Source organism: Pan paniscus, chromosome 7 (genome assembly GCF_029289425.2).
Source record: "Pan paniscus chromosome 7, NHGRI_mPanPan1-v2.0_pri, whole genome shotgun sequence".
NCBI classification, from domain to species: Eukaryota; Metazoa; Chordata; class Mammalia; order Primates; family Hominidae; genus Pan; species Pan paniscus.
The window spans coordinates 134,566,218-134,585,753 of NC_073256.2; the positions used below are offsets into that span (position 1 = coordinate 134,566,218).

Here is a 19,536-nt window from a genome sequence, read left to right on the forward strand (position 1 = left end):
GTTTTAAACAGTGGATTTTAAGAGGGGGCACAATGACATCTCTGGAATTCAAGAATAGCTGAGCATGTACACTTTGAAAAAGGTCCTCAGGTCATTCTAATAGCCTTGCCCCTTGACATCTCACTTACCCAGCTCTCAGTTTGTGAACCATTGCTCAAAATCTCTGAGCTAAATAATTAGAAGAATGGTGTTTGATCTGCTGTCACTGACTAGATCCCCATCTTTAGCCAGTTAACTTGAAAATGTGTTTCACATTGGCACTGGGAGAAAAAGTGTGAGTAGATCAATGTAAATCTGTCACCTCTAGGAGACAAATATGCCAGAGCACACATATTGCTGACTACGGGTCAATAAAGTCCGCTTTGCATAAGGAGAACAATATGGTCTTGAGGCAGAAGGAAGAATGCAAGTATTAACTTCCTGAGAGTCATATGTCACTTAGGCTGTCTTGATGCTACACAAAGATGAAGGCTACAAACCTACCCAACTATCACATCAATCTGGGGCCTCAATGATCAGGTTTGATTTTCTAAACAGCTATCATCCAAATTTTCTTTTTCTCGTAACTGCTTTTGAACATTGACCTTAACATTGCAGGTGCTTTTTACACTCAGAAAGTCAAGGCAGTTGGAAAGCTCTGCCTTCTTTGTGCAAGTAGATAGTTATTTATGGATAAGAATGCTGAGTGACTATAATATTTTCTCCAATAACTGGGATTACAGGTTTCAAATGCTGCTAGATGCTGTATTGTTTGAATATAAAGATATCGGAATTGCGATTCAGGAATAAATCTATTCCCTGGGGACTCAAAATCAGGACAGAAAGTTCCAATAGAAGTTGTGAAGAGATTCTAGGATGAAGGTTATAAATACAGCCTTAAGGCTATTGCCTGCTAAGTTCACTGCCTGAAACATTTCCTCCCGTCAGCATATTTAACTCTAGCTTAAGCTTTTGAATTCAACTCAGCTGCTACGTCTTTCTAACTAAATCAGATTCCTCTGTTGTATTACCCATAGTACCAGTGGACTTATTGTAATTAGAATTTTCCACTTGTATGTGTGTGTGTGTGTGTGTGTGCACGTGTGCGTGCGGTGGGGGAGTGGGGTGTTTAATCTTTACCTTCTCCAGCACATTTAAAGCTACACTGGGGAGTGACCACAACTGTTTTCACTCACCTTTATGGCCCAAGCTTTTACAAGTGTCTGCATATGAGTGACTACACAAGTTTTTTTCCTCTCTCTTTTTGTCAATAAGATGAGTAAAAGAATGAATGACAACGTGATGAACACACATGGCAGATCAGATGAGGTTCTATGATCTGTCAGCCATATCAGGCTGTCTAAGGAACCTTAAATGTTAACTCCTAGGTGAGAGTGAATTTCTACCCAAACAATGAACACCTGAAAACTGCACATTCAGTAGTGATGAGATCTAGATGGCTAGCGGTCATTCCACTTTGTGGTGATGACCTGAGATTTAACAGACACTTTACCTGAAAATAGAATGGGATACATGGTGTTGAACAATATGTTGGTGCTTTTAAATCTTTGTTCCAAAATGTTTAGAAAAAGTTCAGAAAGGCAAAACACTGTTAGCTGTCAGTGAAAATGTTCTAATTTTACCTTTAGTCTAATACCTCTTAAAGTTATAGATAAACAGAATTATGTACATAGTTTGTAGTGTTTGCTACTGATCACTTTGACTGAGACAAGAGATGCTCAGCTTTGCAATATATTGTGTGTATATGTATGTACACATACAAGATCATTTTTCATACATTAATATATTTATACTTCTGGATTAATAGCTTTATATACATGAGCACAATATTCTCATCATTGGACAGTAAGAAATCATTCAAATTTAAGATTCTTTCGAAAATGCACAAAATTAGGTAAAATAAAACCTCAATAAAATTCACTACTTATCTTATTTTTCCCTTATTTATCCCTTCCTGTGTTTTTTGCATTTGAAACCAGTACTTTTAATTAAGCTCCCAATGAAGCTTGACTTTAAGCCAGCTTGGTGCCTGACAGTCAGTCAACCTTCAATAAAGGAGATTTCCTCCCTTCATTATCAAATGCTTGATTTTCATCTAAGAAGTGATGCTTTCCAGTTTCAACATGAAACAGATAAACATTAGGTGGATGAATGAGTAAACTGGATGAGTCTTTGTGGTTTGTTTTTGTATAAAAGTATTAAAATTCTATGACATATGTGTTTAAACATTAGTCAAAGATAGTTCTTTTTAAAGCATAAATATTTCAACTATCCATCATTTTGGATAATGCATGTTATTGCCAGCTCCTCCATTATGCTGCCTACGTTTTTAAGACTGATCTCATGTGTGCTAAGAACATTGTTCTCTCTTTCAGACTAACTGTGGTTTTGCACCAGAGATGCCTTGGCCACAATCACAAGGAAGTACAAGGCAATGCCAGCGTCAGAGCTGCTTTTGTGCATGCCCTTGGAGATCTATTTCAGAGTATCAGTGTGCTAATTAGTGCACTTATTATCTACTTTAAGGTGAGTTTGAGTTTACCCACCATCCTAGTACTTATGTAGATTAGGTAGTACAGAAGCTGACCCTCCAACATTAACTTAAAGAGAGTGGGCATCCTCTGTTTACCTATACAAACTACTTTGCAAAGCTAAAGCAAGCAAACACTCAACCATGGTGTTAAGATGAACAGCAACAAAACTGTGAATACCTTCAGGTTCTTGGATTATAAGCAATAGGGAACATCTCTGGCTCACTTTAGCAAAAAGTATATTTATTGGCTGAAATTTATTGGATGTGCTCCTAGACAGACATCAAAGTAGAAATAAGGGCAAATTTTGATATCTAGATTTTAGAAACGATCCAACTTCTGTCCCAGACACCACACTGAAATAAATGTGTCTCAACAGATTTTTTTTTCTGTTTTTGTCACTTCTGAAGAATGATATTTCTGTGAACGGGAGTCCAGTTGACCTAGGTTGTGTCTTGTATCTGCTGCTTGGCCGAAGGGAGGTTAGAGCACCTGATTTATTGTTCCACCAGTATTGCCCACAATGGGGGAGAGGTAACTTCTCCCCCAAAAGCCAAGGTGCTAATGAAAAGTGGGAATGACTTCCCAGTAAGCCTCTGACCCTAAACAAATAAATATCCACTGCAGATCTCTACCTGGTAATACTGATAACAGAGATGGATTAGCAGGCAGAGAATGGAGAAGAACATTTAGCTCTGTCTGTTTGCATCACAATTGTCTGATTTGCAGAGACTCACAGCTTTTCCTAAAAAAGTGAAAACATGGAAATAAAAATTACAAAGACATATCCAAATTCAGTTGAGCAAAATGATCACTGAAAGCTTTAGGTCTAAGGCAAAACTAGTTTGAGGGTCCACTTACAAAAGTTGAGTTGATGCTGAATTTCTTAAAGATAGTGGGGCATAGACTTTTCTGTGGCATAGAACTTTCTCAAGGGTAGAAAAGCAGACATTTCACCCTGAGGCGACTGAGCAAGGATGATACTTTGGTTCACACCTTTAAGACTGCATCAAAGATGCCAGCCTTGAGTATGTGCAACACTCGAGAGGCAAAGAAATAAACTCACTCCAGTCAGCCAAGAGCATAGTCCAGCTGTATGCTGGCCACATGCAATTTCTGAACAAGTTATGTCCTTTCTTCTGCTCATTATAATTAAGGCCAAAAAGTCATTGGATCTTGTGGGCATATTTATGCATACTTTCGTCACATACTCTGTACTTTTATTAATCTGCAAGAAGTTAAATCAGGGTTCTTGAGAGCAAACTTAAGAATATTCTTCCTTTTAGTTCTTAAATTATGGGGAGATCATGACTTGTAGTCTTTCTTACTTCTTTATTTGCTGGTAGTTTAAAGCTGAAAGGAAGGATTGAGTCTTCAAAAACAAAGTCTTCCCTCTCAGTTGGATGACACATGTCAAACGGGTGAATGAGTGACAGAGAAGGAAAGACACAGGGAGGTTTACTTATTTTATTAATCAGACTTTCTGAAAGAGAGGTATGAATTCAGTTAACCAAAATCCCTGTTTTTTTTTTTTCTAGCCAGAGTATAAAATAGCCGACCCAATCTGCACATTCATCTTTTCCATCCTGGTCTTGGCCAGCACCATCACTATCTTAAAGGACTTCTCCATCTTACTCATGGAAGGTAGGAGTGATTTTATTATTACTCCCAGAGTCAGTGTTTTCTCTTCCCTAGAATCACAAAAGGGAATGGCTACAAGGCATGCTCACTGTTAATTTGAATTATGGGAAAAATTTAAAGTGAAAAGGAATTTTTGTGAAAACAGTCATTTGATTTTTTTCATATGGGAACAAGTAAAAAGAACTGGTTTCTATTCTTGCTCTAGCAACTGTTATGTAATATCTCACAGTGTAAAAACAGTAAGTATAAACACCATGAGGAGATACTACAAAAATATAAATATACCTGGAAAAGACCTAAGGAAAAAAACTACATAAATTTACCCCCCAGGCTGCATTAGAGCTAAACATTTTTATCAAATTATATCTCAGAGTAGAATAAAACAAGGGTGACCTTTTATTTGTTTGTCCGGCAAGTGTTTATTGAGCCCCAACTCTGTGCTAGGTAGTGTGCTCAGAACTAGAATTACAGAGATGAGCAGAGCAGAACATAGCTCTCTTCTGAAGTTCTGGGCTGTAGTGTGCTATGAGGTTCAGGTGTCTGCACTAAGTTCAACATCAGTATGGCCTCCTGGGAACAGGGTGCCACTAGGTTGCCTAAGGAAGGGTGAACTGGCACAGATGAGAAACAGAGCAGATCAAAGCTCTCATGCTGATCAGTAGTAGGATTGTGCCTGTGAATAGCCACTGCCCTACAGCCTGGGCAACATAGTGAGACCCTGTCTCTTAAAATAAAGTATAGTAAAATAAAATATGGGCTGGGCACAGTGGCTAATGCCTATAATTCCAGGAATTACAGGTTGGGAGGCTGAGGTGGGAGGATTGCTTGAGTCCGGGAGTTTAAGACCAACCTGGGCAACATGGCAAAACCTCGTCTCAACAAAAAATGCAAAATATTACCTGGGCATTGTGGTGCATACCTGTAGTCCCAGCTAGTCAGGAGACTGAGATGGGAGGATCGCTTGAGGCTGGGAGGCAGAGGCTGCAGTGAGCCGAGATGGCACAACTGTACTGCAGCCTGGGTGACAGAGTAAGACCCTACCTCAACAAAATAAAATAAATAAAAAAAGCTTTGTCCTCATGGGGATAATACTTTAATAAGAGGAGAAAGAGATTATTCAAAAAATTACACAGAAATGCAGTAGTGGGAACTGCTACAAAGAAGAGGTGTGGGCCTCTTATTAGAAATCTTAACACGGCTGGGAGCAGGGGCCAGTGGTCCCAGAGGCTTTGCTGAGGTCTGCTCTTAGCCCCGAGTAGGATCTTATGTTATTAACCTCATCATCTACAGCCCCTTATCATTATCCTTGACTACTCTCCTGGGCCTGTGAAATTTCTCTCTGGGCTCTTTGAGTCTTCCAACTGTCCAGGAATAGATCACATAAATAACCCTCACTGCAAAGAAATCCGTCCTTATGCCTAAAGCTTACTGCCTGCCTCCTCTCCCCCATTCTGCAGTTTGGTGATTTTCTTTTCATTTGGCATAAAATTGTTGAAGAACTACTGGTTTCTGCCCTTTCTAGGCTACATCTTTACTGGCAGAGTTAGCGCAAAGAGACACATCATATAGTTGAAAAAGCAAGATCTTTGTATCAGACCCACCTCTGTTCAAATGCTAGTCATGCAAGTTTCTAGCTGTGAGACCTCAGACAATCTCCTCTGAACTTCAGTTTCTCAACTCAAAAATGGGAATATCACATCCACAATATAGTGTTGTTGAGAGGATTAGATGAAATAAATGGCATTATGTCTAGAACACAGTAGGAGCTCAGTAAATATAAACTCTCAGCTAGCATTTTGGGTTGACTGGAATATAGGAAATATGAAGCTACATTGTGGAGATAAACACTGTACTGTATATTTATCTGCACAGCAAGATATTCTCAATTTTTGGTTATAGACTGTGGCCATAGAACCAGTCAATCATAGATGCTGATGGCCTCAGAAAGGCCAGATAAGAGAGTCTTGATCAGAATAAATCCATCTTCATTACCAGAAGAACCATTCAGTAGTACTTGAAATGGGAGAACTACTGACTCCCATTGACATTATCTTGGAATATTAAAGTATGTCAGAGAGTGACATCAGCAAGATGGCTGACTAGAGATGCTGGGGCTAGTCCCCCCAGTAAGAAAGGGCCAAGGCAATAAATAACCAGAGGAGATTTGACTGGAGCATCAAAGGGAAAGTGTGGGAGTGCAACCTAGGTGTCCAACAATAGATGAATGGATCAAGAAAATGCAGTGTATATACACAATGGAATACTATTCAGCTATGAAAAAGAATGAAATCCTGTTATTTGCAGAAACATGGTTGGAACTGGAGGACATTATGCTAAGTAAAATCAGCCAGGAAATGAAAGTTAAACACCACATGTTTTGGCTCTTATGTGGGAGCTAAAAACAAATTGTTCTCATAGAAGTGAAAAGTAGAACAGATAGCAGAGGGAGGGAAGGGGAAGAGTAGGACAGGGAGAGAGTTGTTAAAGGATGCAAAATTACAATGAGATAGCAGGAATAAGCTCTAGTGTTCTATAGCACTACAGAATGACAAGAATATAGTTAACAATAATATATAGTTCCAAAGAGCTAGAAGGAAGATATTGAACATTCCCAATACAACGAAATAATAAATGTATGAGATGATGAATTTGTCAATTACCCTCATCTGATCACTATGAATTATCTGTATGGCAACAGCACTGCGTGTCCCATACATATGTACAATTATCATGTCAATTTAAAACTGTTTAAAATTTAAAAATAAGGTTTATTGGAGACCTAAGGTACTTGATTATATTTACAAGGTGATTTATCATTGCTACATTGGCCATTTGTAATTAACAAATGATATTATTTTCTATCTATCTTACATTCCAGGAAAACAGGTATTATGGAGGACTTGCCTAAAACCCTTATTAGACTAACCCAGCAGTTCTCAAACTTTAGTGGCATCAGAATCACGTGGAGGGTTTATTGAAACACAGATATCTGAGCCCACTCCCACAATTCTTGAGTCAGTATATCTTACTGGGGAGTAGGAGGGGCAAGAATTTGAATTTCTAACAAGATGCTGGTGCTGATGGTCCCAGGACAACACTTCAGGAACCACTGGACTAATCTTTTAGTACCACTGAAGGGATTCCCACATGCTGGCTCTGGGAATGGCACCTGTAAAATTCAGTGAGAGCTAGAAGTTTGCATCATATCAAACATCCAGATGATTGAAATATCCAGACATTAGCTGATTTTTTTTTTTTTTTTCTGTCCAGCACATTTTGACATAAGGTAGATCTGGTCTCAGAGTGCAGTTGCCTTCAGTGACAGCTCACACTTCGTTAGCGTTCACTGCTAAGTAGTGTTCACTGCTAAGTATACATTTAAAGGTTTGTTCTTGGTGTTCACTATAATTGTTGAAAGATAATAGTGTTGACAACAGTGAAATTGATAATGGAGTCAAATGTCACAGAGTAATAGTGAATTTTCTGTCTCTAAACTTGAGAATATTTGGTTTGTCAAGCCACAGAAGCATCCATTTTCTTTCCTGAGTGCTGAGCTGCAGCTGTTGTTGCTATTATGGAAGTTATTGACTTAAAGAAAGATAAAAGACAAGTTGGTGTACAATTTGAAATGACTTATATTCCGCTTTTCTTTGTGTGTCTCGCTATAGCTCTTCCCTGGTGATTATCTTTTATTTTACTTCAGGAAAAGTGCAGAGACTGGACTACGTCAGCTAGTTATAGAAACTGGCAGATAACTCCTTTCTGGAAGACACTTAATTTTTAAATTAGGTTTTCAAACTATGTTAGTATAGTACTTAGTAAAATTTAAAAATAATACAGAAAAGTATGAAATAATTTTAAAAAGTCTCCTTATAATTCCATCTTTGACTTCTCAGTCCTATTCTTCAGGGATAATACCTGTTAATAAGTTGACATTTATCTTTCCAAAGATATTTGTGCATTTGCATATATATATATATACACACATACATGTATATGTATATGTGATGTAAGTGTGTACCTTTTTTTATAAAAATGGGATTACATATTGATTCACATTTTTTCTCTGCACCTGGCATTTTTCATTTGGAGATCTTTTATATTAGCACATACATAGATATACCCCATTCTTCTTCACAGCTGTAATTACTCCACAGCATGGAAGTACTTGCTTGTGATGGACATTATAAACAATGATGTAATTACTATAAACAATGATGTAATTACCACCCTTGTACATATATATTTTTAGCACTTGTATATCTGTGGAATAATTCCTAGAAGTGAATAATTCCTAGAAGTGATATTGCTGTTTCAAAACTTACGTGCTTTATTAGTATGTTTTTTCACTGCTCATAAAGACATACCTGAGACTGGGTAATTATAAAGAACAAGAGGTTTAATGGACTCACCGTTTCACATGGCTGAGGAGGCCTCACAATCATGGCAGAAGGCAAAGGAGGAGCAAAGTCACTCCTTACATAGCAGCAGGCAAGAGAGCTTTTGCAGGAGAACTCCCATTTGTAAAACCATCAGATCTGTGAGACTTATTCACCACCAGGAGAACGGTATGGGGGAACTGCCCCCATGATTCAATTATCTTCACCTGGCCCCACCCTTGACATGTGGGGATCATTACAATTAAAAGTGAGATTTGGGTGGGGACACAGCCAAACTATATCACATGCATTTCAAAATTTGATAGATATTACCATTTCTACCAAAGATACAGTATCAATTTCTTTCCCCTCAACAGCATATGAAAGTGCCCCTTTCCTCACATCATCACAACCACTGAGTATTATCAAACTGTTCATTCTTTTCTACTCTAATAGGTGAAATATTATATCTTATTGATTTCAAATGCAATTATTTAATTATGAATGATCAGTGGTTTTTCAAATACATTTATAAGTCTGGGAAGTTATTTATTAAACACTAATTTAGATATTTTCCTGGATGCATTAATATTTTTTCAGACTCCCCCCCAAGTAAAAGAAAGTTCTAGGATGTGATGGAGCATTGAGGCCAGTGGGGCCATGCCTCTTGCCTGGCAACACTGTTTGTTATAATAAAATAAGTCATGGTGGACCTATGTTCTCTATAATAGTAATGAGATGAAGGAGACAAGTGAAAAAAGGGTAGTGGGATCATGACTTAATTTCAAAGGGCCTAGATGAATGATAGCAAGTCTTCAAATGGTCAACAGCACTTCCCCAAAGAGATGACACACATTAGGCATAACAGACAGTGTTTTGATTGCAATTCCTAGACTCTAGTATTTGCGTAACACTTTATACTCAGAGCACAGACATTGGGATCTGATATCCCTGATTCTGCCACTTCTAGAGCACAGACATTGGGATCTGATATCCCTGATTCTGCCACTTCTCTGTGTGGCCTTAGCAATGTTCCTTAATCTAACTGACCTCAATTTCCTTTTCTCTAGTTAAATAAGAATTGTAACCTTAATAACTAGCTTCTAAAGTTTTTAGGACTATTAAATGAGATAATTGCTATATATAAAGTACTTTGCACAAACTTTACACATAGTGGGCCCTCAATAAAAGTTTGTTATTATTATTATAACAATTTTACCCATGACTTTATTCACATTGTATGGCTAATTTGAGACAAGAACTCCTTTCATCTGCTTCTAGGAGCCTAGGTCTTTTGCCACTCATAGAGTAAAATAGCATGATAACCAGCTCTTTGTTACTTCCGCAAACAATATGAGGTAGGATCAAAAACTCAGCTCATGCTGTAGAGAATTTTGAGTTAACTCCAAGGAGGAAATCCCCCATGAGCAAGGTTCTTAGCCCATTTTTGCCGAGTGTTTCATTATTGGAACGCTAAGCATGTGAGAGTTATTTATATCCTGCTCAAGGTCATTGCCAAGGTCTGATTGCAAAAATTCAAAAAATTGCAACCCCAGGCATAAATGGGTTAAATTTTTCAAAAGGAGGGTTAAGGGTTCCCCATTTCTTTAAGTAGATGGTTCTCAGTTCTAGCTGTTCATTATAATCCTCTGGGAAGCTTTTAAAAAATGCTTATGCTCAGGCCTCCCATACCCAGTGTATTAGGCTGTTCTCACATTGCTATAAAGAAATACCTGAGACTGGATAATTTATAAAGAAAATAAGGTTAATTGGCTCATGGTTCTGCAGGCTGTACAGGAAGCATGGTGGCATTTGCTTCTGGGGAGGCCTCAAGAAGCTTCCAATAGCGGCAAAAGGCAAAGGGGGAGCAGGCACGTCACATGATGAGAATGGAGCAAGGGCAGGGAGGTGCCACACACTTTTAAATGACCAAATCTTGCAAGAACTCACTCATAATCGCAAAGACAGCACCAAGCCATGAGGGATCTGGCACCATGACCCAAACACCTCCCACCAGGCCCCATCTCCAGCATTAGGGATTACAATTCAACATGAGACACTGGCAAGGATAAATATGCAAACTATATCACCCAGAGATTCTGATTTAATTGTCTGGGGTTGGGGCTGGCTTTGGTATTTTTAAAAACATGTAGTCAGACTAGAGAACCACTGCAAAGCAGAGCTGCTCAGTGGCTCATGAATGTTGGTGCAGTGGTTCTTAATCTTGGCTGCCTGATAGAATCACCAAATGAGCATTGATGTTGGGCCTTATCCACAGAGATTCTGATTTAATTGGTCTTGGGTGTAACTTAGTCATCAGGATTTCTAAAATCTCCTCTGGTAATACTAATGTGCATCCAAGGTTGAAAACCACTCTGAAAGACTCTAGATTTTGGAGCTTCATCCATAGAAATTTCCTTTTAGGTCTGGAATGGAGTCGTGGTACATTTATTTTTAATAAACACCCCAGGTGTTTGTGTTGTTTGTACATAACTGAAGTAGAGGCTAAAAAAGGGCTGTACTTAGACATCTCTTCTACAGCATCCTCCAATGTAGCTAAAATAATGGAAAACTTACAAACCGAGTAAGATGGTATTATACAATGTTAGGATCGTCTATTAGCACAGTTCACTAAATGACCTGTTGGGTAACTAATCTTTGTACAACATTGCTGTTCATAATGATTAGATATTTTCTGAATTGCTCCTCAAAGATCTCTGTGATCTATGTGTTGTTCTTAACACCCTTATTTTACTACAAATGTGCTGAGGATCAGAGAAGTTCTGGGATTTGGGTAAATTCACAATAGTTGTCGTCAGGATGCTAACCCGTGATTATTTGATACCAAATTTCATGTTATTTCATTTTACTTTCCAGAGTGTTTATAAAGATAGCTGGAAAAGGCACAGTTAGTTTAATAGTATACCATAAAAACTAAGGATAATTACCATTGTTGGTTATTGCATAGTAAATTCTGCAAGTATTCTGAGTGGGAATTTTCGATTGATGGTAAACCTTGAAGTAGTCAGGTAAATCTTATTTGTAAACATTTGGAGTAAGAAACCAGCAAAGGGATGAACACATTGAAATTTTGGTGAGGACTTTGCAGCTTGTTTAGGTAATTCAATGAGCTGTATCTAGTTGAATAACTACAGCCTCCATCTCTTCCCTTTTGTCAGGTGTGCCAAAGAGCCTGAATTACAGTGGTGTGAAAGAGCTTATTTTAGCAGTCGACGGGGTGGTGTCTGTGCACAGCCTGCACATCTGGTCTCTAACAATGAATCAAGTAATTCTCTCAGCTCATGTTGCTACAGGTCAGTGAGTTTTGTAAACACCCTGGAAAAAATTCAGTCCTTGTCCTGTAAAGTCAGTGATTTCCCTTCTTTTTGTAGAGCTGCCCTTATTGTCTGTTGCTTGTCAAAACATTATAAAGTGTTTTCTATTACCAAGGGCCTTTGAAACCAGCCCACTTATTGATGTTGTCATAGCAACAATGATACCCACGACATTCTTGGGGCTGACTGCAGAGGGCCGAGGACAGACAGAACAAAGGACTAAAATGCAACCGCCACTTCAAGGCCTTGGACTCTGAATATTCAACTTCATCTGTTTGGCTTGGTGCCCTATCAGTCAAATAATAGGAATGAATTAAAAACTTAATCTTAATTGAGTATCTCCTATGTATAAGATGTTTTTCCTAGCACTGAAAATAGGAAGATGAAAGAGACACCGGCCCCACTCTTAAATTTCTAAGAAGCTAATGGATGTGCTAATAGGAATTATGGTGGGGTCCCACACTGTATGATTAGAAATTCTGTAGCCATGTGAGAAAATTCTTATAATACTAGGTTTATACTAAAAATTACTTTTTCAAGAAGTTAATTTTGTCTCTGATATGTCCTAGAGCTGGGAGGATAGGCAGTGGGAGGGCATTTACTGCCTCAAGAGAAAGCTCAGGCCAAGGATAACACATTAGGCTGCTAAAAAATGACTCAAGGAGTTACTTACTTAGGGGCAGGGGACAGGAACACTAGTGACGGTCATTTGAAAACTGTGCTTTCTCAGACATCCTCATCTTCTCGAAGGGGCTTAGGTCTGACCAGGGAATTTACAGCATTCACTATGCCAATATTTCACTGCAAATGGAAGAATCTAGTAAACACTCAGGTTGCTATGGAGGAGACTTTACAGCCTGCTGATAGCATTTGGGACAGGAAAAAAAATGGCAATGAGGGTTGCTGCTCTAAGAAAGGTCTGTGGGGAGCTCTAAACGCTTCTTGGCTCCTGTCACTATCCTTGATATAAATTCTGATTACATACAAAGCCTGCAACCCAGAGATCCCTGGGAGCTGGTGAGCAGGGCTGGATAAGAAATAATAGTTCTGTCTTGGCTTTTTCCAGGGCTTGTCTCCCCTTCCATACTAAGCTCCTAGGAATGCCAGACTCCAGAGATAACAGTGGACAGAAAGAGTTCCCATATCGACAGGGCACTTTGCTGCACTAGAGTTTCCCCTGCCTTGTCTGTGTGAATGTAGCTGATTATCAGAGCAAACGTGGCTTCCTCTGAGTGCCCTGCTTCTGCCCCACCCCAGCAGGTCAAAGACAAAGTACTTGAAGTTGGAGTCAGAGCAGTCGCCCAAGCGTGTGCAATCAGTGCTAATCTCCCTGTGGTTCTTTATCAACAGCAGCCAGCCGGGACAGCCAAGTGGTTCGGAGAGAAATTGCTAAAGCCCTTAGCAAAAGCTTTACGGTGCACTCACTCACCATTCAGATGGAATCTCCAGTTGACCAGGACCCTGACTGCCTTTTCTGTGAAGACCCCTGTGACTAGCTCAGTCACACCGTCAGCTTCCCAAATTTGACAGGCCACCTTCAAACATGCTGCTATGCAGTTTCTGCATCATAGAAAATAAGGAACCAAAGGAAGAAATTCATGTCATGGTGCAATGCACATTTTATCTATTTATTTAGTTCCATTTACCATGAAGGAAGAGGCACTGAGATCCATCAATCAATTGGATTATATACTGATCAGTAGCTGTGTTCAATTGCAGGAATGTGTATATAGATTATTCCTGAGTGGAGCCGAAGTAACAGCTGTTTGTAACTATCGGCAATACCAAATTCATCTCCCTTCCAATAATGCATCTTGAGAACACATAGGTAAATTTGAACTCAGGAAAGTCTTACTAGAAATCAGTGGAAGGGACAAATAGTCACAAAATTTTACCAAAATATTAGAAACAAAAAATAAGGAGAGCCAAGTCAGGAATAAAAGTGACTCTGTATGCTAACACCACATTAGAACTTGGTTCTCTCACCAAGCTGTAATGTGATTTTTTTTTTCTACTCTGAATTGGAAATATGTATGAATATACAGAGAGGTTCTTACAACTAATTTTTATTTACTTGTCACATTTTGGCAATAAATCCCTCTTATTTCTAAATTCTAACTTGTTTATTTCAAAACTTTATATAATCACTGTTCAAAAGGAAATATTTTCACCTACCAGAGTGCTTAAACACTGGCACCAGCCAAAGAATGTGGTTGTAGAGACCCAGAAGTCTTCAAGAACAACCGACAAAAACATTCGAGTTGACCCCACCAAGTTGTTGCCACAGATAATTTAGATATTTACCTGCAAGAAGGAATAAAGCAGATGCAACCAATTCATTCAGTCCACGAGCATGATCTGAGCACTGCTTTGTGCTAGACATTGGGCTTAGCATTGAAACTATAAAGAGGAATCAGACGCAGCAAGTGCTTCTATGTTCTGGTAGCAACTCAACATTATCTATCTGTGGAGAGTAAACTAAAGATGTGCAGGCCAACATTCTGGAAATCCTATGTCAATGGGTTTGGTTTGGAACCTGGACTTCTGCATTTTTAAAAGTTACCCAGAGATGCTTCTAAAGATGAGCCATAGTCCAGAAGATTGTCAACCACAGGAGTTCATTGAGTGGGACAGCTAGACACATACACTGGCAGCTACAATAGTATCATGAATTGCAATGATGTAGTGGGGTATAAAAGGAAAGCGATGGATATTGCCGGATGGGCATGGCCAGTGATGTTTCACGTCATTGAGGTGACAGCCCTGCTGGACTTTGAATTACATATGGAGGCTCTCCAGGAAGATGAAGAAGAGAAGGACATTCTAGGCAAAAAGAAGACTAGGCACAAGGCACACTTATGTTTGTCTGTTAGCTTTTAGTTGAAAAAGCAAAATACATGATGCAAAGAAAACTCTCCACGCTGTGATTTTTAAAACTACATACTTTTTGCAACTTTATGGTTATGAGTATTGTAGAGAACAGGAGATAGGTCTTAGATGATTTTTATGTTGTTGTCAGACTCTAGCAAGGTACTAGAAACCTAGCAGGCATTAATAATTGTTGAGGCAATGACTCTGAGGCTATATCTGGGCCTTGTCATTATTTATCATTTATATTTGTATTTTTTTCTGAAATTTGAGGGCCAAGAAAACATTGACTTTGACTGAGGAGGTCACATCTGTGCCATCTCTGCAAATCAATCAGCACCACTGAAATAGCTACTTAGCATTCTGCTGAGCTTTCCCTGCTCAGTAGAGACAAATATACTCATCCCCCACCTCAGTGAGCTTGTTTAGGCAACCAGGATTAGAGCTGCTCAGGTTCCCAACGTCTCCTGCCACATCGGGTTCTCAAAATGGAAAGAATGGTTTATGCCAAATCACTTTTCCTGTCTGAAGGACCACTGAATGGTTTTGTTTTTCCATATTTTGCATAGGACGCCCTAAAGACTAGGTGACTTGGCAAACACACAAGTGTTAGTATAATTCTTTGCTTCTGCTTCTTTTTGAAAATCATGTTTAGATTTCATTTTAAGTCAGAAATTCACTGAATGTCAGGTAATCATTATGGAGGGAGATTTGTGTGTCAACCAAAGTAATTGTCCCATGGCCCCAGGGTATTTCTGTTGTTTCCCTGAAATTCTGCTTTTTTAGTCAGCTAGATTGAAAACTCTGAACAGTAGATGTTTATATGGCAAAATGCAAGACAATCTACAAGGGAGATTTTAAGGATTTTGAGATGAAAAAACAGATGCTACTCAGGGGCTTTATGCACCATCCATCAATTCTGAAGTTCTGACTCTGCCATTACCCTTTCCCTGGTGTGGTCAGAACTCCAGGTCACTGGAAGTTAGTGGAATCATGTAGTTGAATTCTTTACTTCATGGCATTGTATTCTCTCCAGCTATCAAAACATTAATGATCTTTTATGTCTTTTTTTTTGTTATTGTTATACTTTAAGTTCTGGGGTACATGTGCAGAACATGTAGGTTTGTTACATAGGTATACATGTGCCATGGTGGTTTGCTGCACTCATCAACCTGTCATCTACATTCTTTTATGTCTTTCAAAGCAACACTCTGTTCTTCTGAGTAGTGAAATCAGGTCAACTTTACCACCAGCCTCCATTTTTAATATGCTTCACCATCATCCAGCACCCACTTAAGATTTATCTAGGGCTCTGTGGTGATGTTAGGACCCATAAAAGAAATTTATGCCTTCCATATGTTTGGTTACAGATGGGAAATGGGAATGTTGAAGGACATGAAAGAAAGGATGTTTACACATTAAGCATCAGTTCTGAAGCTAGATTGTCTGAGTTTGAATCTTAGCTCTTCCCTTTATTAGCTCTGTGACCTCGAGCTAGTTACTTAAATGCTCTGATCCTCGATTTCCTGATCAGTAAAACCTCCCTATTCAAATGTGTGAGAGTTTAATAAATTAGGACACTTAAAAATGTTGGAGCAGTGCATAGCATGTAGTGTTCAGTACATGTTAAATGTTGTTTTTTATTATGTACAAACATGAGTGGACACAGAATTTTAAATCATCTCAACTTTCGAGAAATTTTGAGTTATCAACACCGTTCCCACAAGGCAGTGGCAAAATTATTGGTGAGAATTAAACAGCTGTTTCTCAGAGGAACAATGGAGGCTTGCTGGGATAAAGGCATTTACTGAGAGGCTGTTACCTAGTGAGAGTGATGAATTAATTAAAATAGTCGAATCCCTTTCTGACTGTCTCTGAAAGCTTCCACTTTTATCTTTGAAGAGCAGAATTGTCACTCCAAGGACATTTATTAATAAAAAGAACAACTGTCCAGTGCAATGAAGGCAAAGTCATAGGTCTCCCAAGTCTTACCCTATTCCTGTGAAATATCAAGTTCTTGGCTTTTCTCTGTCATGTAGCCTCAACTTTCTCTGACCGGGTGCATTTCTTTCTCTGGTTTCTAAATTGCCAGTGGCAAATTTGGATCACTTAATATCTGTTAAATTTTGTGACCCAACAAAGTCTTTTAGCACTGTGGTGTCAAAAAGAAAAACACCTCCCAGGCATATACATTTTATAGATTCCTGGAGAATGTTGCTCTCCAGCTCCATCCCCACCCAATGAAATGTGATCCAGAGAGTCTTGCAAAGAGACAAGCCTCATTTTCCACAATTAGCTCTAAAGTGCCTCCAGGAAATGATTTTCTCAGCTCATCTCTCTGTATTCCCTGTTTTGGATCACAGGGCAATCTGTTTAAATGACTAATTACAGAAATCATTAAAGGCACCAAGCAAATGTCATCTCTGAATACACACATCCCAAGCTTTACAAATCCTGCCTGGCTTGACAGTGATGAGGCCACTTAACAGTCCAGCGCAGGCGGATGTTAAAAAAAATAAAAAGGTGACCATCTGCGGTTTAGTTTTTTAACTTTCTGATTTCACACTTAACGTTTGTCATTCTGTTACTGGGCACCTGTTTAAATTCTATTTTAAAATGTTAGTGTGTGTTGTTTAAAATAAAATCAAGAAAGAGAGAGTTTGGGTTAAGTCATCATCTTTTTATCACCAAAATCATGGCAGGACATGTTTTTCATGACACCAGTGAGGACTGTAATGAGAATACACTCTTTCACTCTCAGTCATTTACTGGAAGAGATAACTCATTTGGGGAACATATTTGTCTAAGAGAGATGGAAGATAATGTGTTAGAATCAGGGGTGATTTTGAAATCATTCTGGTCATGGGCATAAAACCCCAGTGGAGGAAGAAGATGGTGGTCAGAGGTGGTAGGAGCCCTTGACGGTTGTAAAAAAGGAACTTGTGCTTCTTCAACCATAAAGCCAGGAAGTGATGAGAGATGTCAAGCTGAATTGCACCTCTTTCAGAAGTGTCAATCAAATCCTGGAGACAATGTATCATTATAATTGCCCTATATTTCCTTTCTTCAAAGGGGTACCCATTTGTTAAAAACACAATTATCCTATTTACAGCCATTAAAACCCTATGGTTGTTATACACAGTCCAATAGTACTATCAAACATTATTTCCCTGAATCTGTAGAGTTTAGGAGTGTTTTGGGGTATTGCAGAAGAAGAAAGGACACCAGCTGTACTGAAGATATTGTAAACCATGGTGAGTTAACCTGTACAATGGAATTAGGATCAGATGCAAATTTAGGGTCTCCTTTGAAGTTAAACTGCATTCTTCAAATGGGAATCAGTAGAGATTTAATGAACTAATGCCCTGGTTCATTTCTAACTCCTCCTCCATTTTTATAGCAATGAATAGGGGATTTTATTGGGCATATATGTGGGATTGATGAACAAGAATTTCTGTCATTGCCTTATTCTCCACTCCAAAATTGCCTCTGACATGGCAAAAGTCCATGGTCGGGAAAATAAGAATACCCTGTGTTGGCATTTCTTTACAGCAATACTTTCTATGAATAATTAATGGCCCAGAAAGATGAAGGCTTTTTTTTCTGGTTTCCACCTACTCATAAAGTTCAGCACCTTATTTCAACTTGGATGGGGAAAGGAGAGTAGATTTCCCTGGCTCAATAAGCTCTGAATTCATAAACAAGAAGCAGATTCCCTTTCCATTCAATCTCCAATCCTTTATAAAGATAAAGCTGTGGAGATGGTCTTTCAGGATCTTAGATTAGGTAATTTTTCATGTTCTAAGAATAAAGTTATGAGGGAAGCACTGTGATCAAACATAGCTGATGAGAATACACAATTATTTTTATTCTTTTTCTTATCCTCCTCCTTTTCCTTTCTCCTCCTCCTCCTACTCTTCCCCCTTCATCTTCGTAGCTCTTAAACACTGTAGACTTTACCACTTATCCTTCAACGACAGAATTCTTTTTGCCTGAGAATAAACATTTGCACAATACTAGAGATATTACAATATATAGATTTTGGAAAAAAAAAACCCTCAAATCCTATACCCTGAGACTTTTGTTAATTCAATTAATGTATTCATCAATCAACTGCAAGTCAAAACAACATCAGGGAGTACAATATTGCTTTAGATACATTTGTATTTGTCCAGAATATTTTATTAATATTTGGGATTAAAACACTACTGAATTGCTAAACCCTAAGGGTCCTGAAAAATTCAATACTGATACGGTAGGCATCAACTTTAGGAAGTCAACACACCTGCATTGCTTCTCCCTTGAAAAATATATTTCATTAAGATACTGTTCATGTGTAGTCAAATCATGGAATAATTTACATTTCCTGATGAAATTTTCCTGTTTATTCCAGAACTTGGTAGGTATTTCACTTTACTTTCCTTCTCTCATTACTGAGATGTCAGTTTCTGCATTGTACAATGGTAAATATTGGGCAATGATGTGAATGTTGGTGTTAGGCTTGGACTGCTAGTGCTGGAATAGATCTCGGAAGTAGAGCCAAGAAAGATTAGAGGGGAGGATGCCTATAAGATGGGGCAGGATTAGGAGTTTGGTATTAGGCAAGTTGAGTTATTAAACAAGCATGTAAAGATGTCAAATAGGCAGTTGTTTATATAAGTGTGGGCTAGAGTTACAAAAACAGTATTTTCATCCCAGGAGAGAAGTCTGGGCTGCAGTTACAAAATTCATTATCTTGTCAGGGCCACACAATTACACAGGTGTTAATAGTAATGAAGGCCC

The 19,536-nt window shown here is 38.6% G+C and overlaps 1 protein-coding gene and 1 long non-coding RNA gene across 4 annotated transcripts in view; one reads left to right on the plus strand and one right to left on the minus strand.

Moving 5' to 3' along the window:
- Nucleotides 1-17,412, plus strand: part of SLC30A8 (solute carrier family 30 member 8) — a 226,930-nt gene extending 209,518 nt beyond the window's left edge. For 2 of the 3 annotated variants that reach the window (XM_055116878.3, XM_063606462.1), the window contains 4 exons: nucleotides 2,376-2,526; nucleotides 4,070-4,175; nucleotides 11,731-11,865; nucleotides 13,237-14,801. In XM_055116878.3, coding sequence (XP_054972853.1) covers nucleotides 2,376-2,526; nucleotides 4,070-4,175; nucleotides 11,731-11,865; nucleotides 13,237-13,382 — 538 coding nt within the window. In that variant the 3' untranslated portion in view covers nucleotides 13,383-14,801. Of the gene's footprint in view, nucleotides 1-2,375; nucleotides 2,527-4,069; nucleotides 4,176-11,730; nucleotides 11,866-13,236 lie in introns of all 3 variants that reach the window. The other variant, XM_057303084.2, reaches the window with a different exon arrangement.
- The window catches only part of LOC134730835 (uncharacterized), a 429,507-nt gene that overhangs the window by 54,011 nt on the left and 355,960 nt on the right, over nucleotides 1-19,536 (minus strand). Inside the window, exons 5-6 of the long non-coding RNA XR_010112831.1 lie at nucleotides 14,062-14,190; nucleotides 13,316-13,446 (exon numbers count right to left, since the gene is read on the minus strand). This is a non-coding gene — a long non-coding RNA (uncharacterized LOC134730835). The remainder of the gene's footprint in view (nucleotides 1-13,315; nucleotides 13,447-14,061; nucleotides 14,191-19,536) is intronic.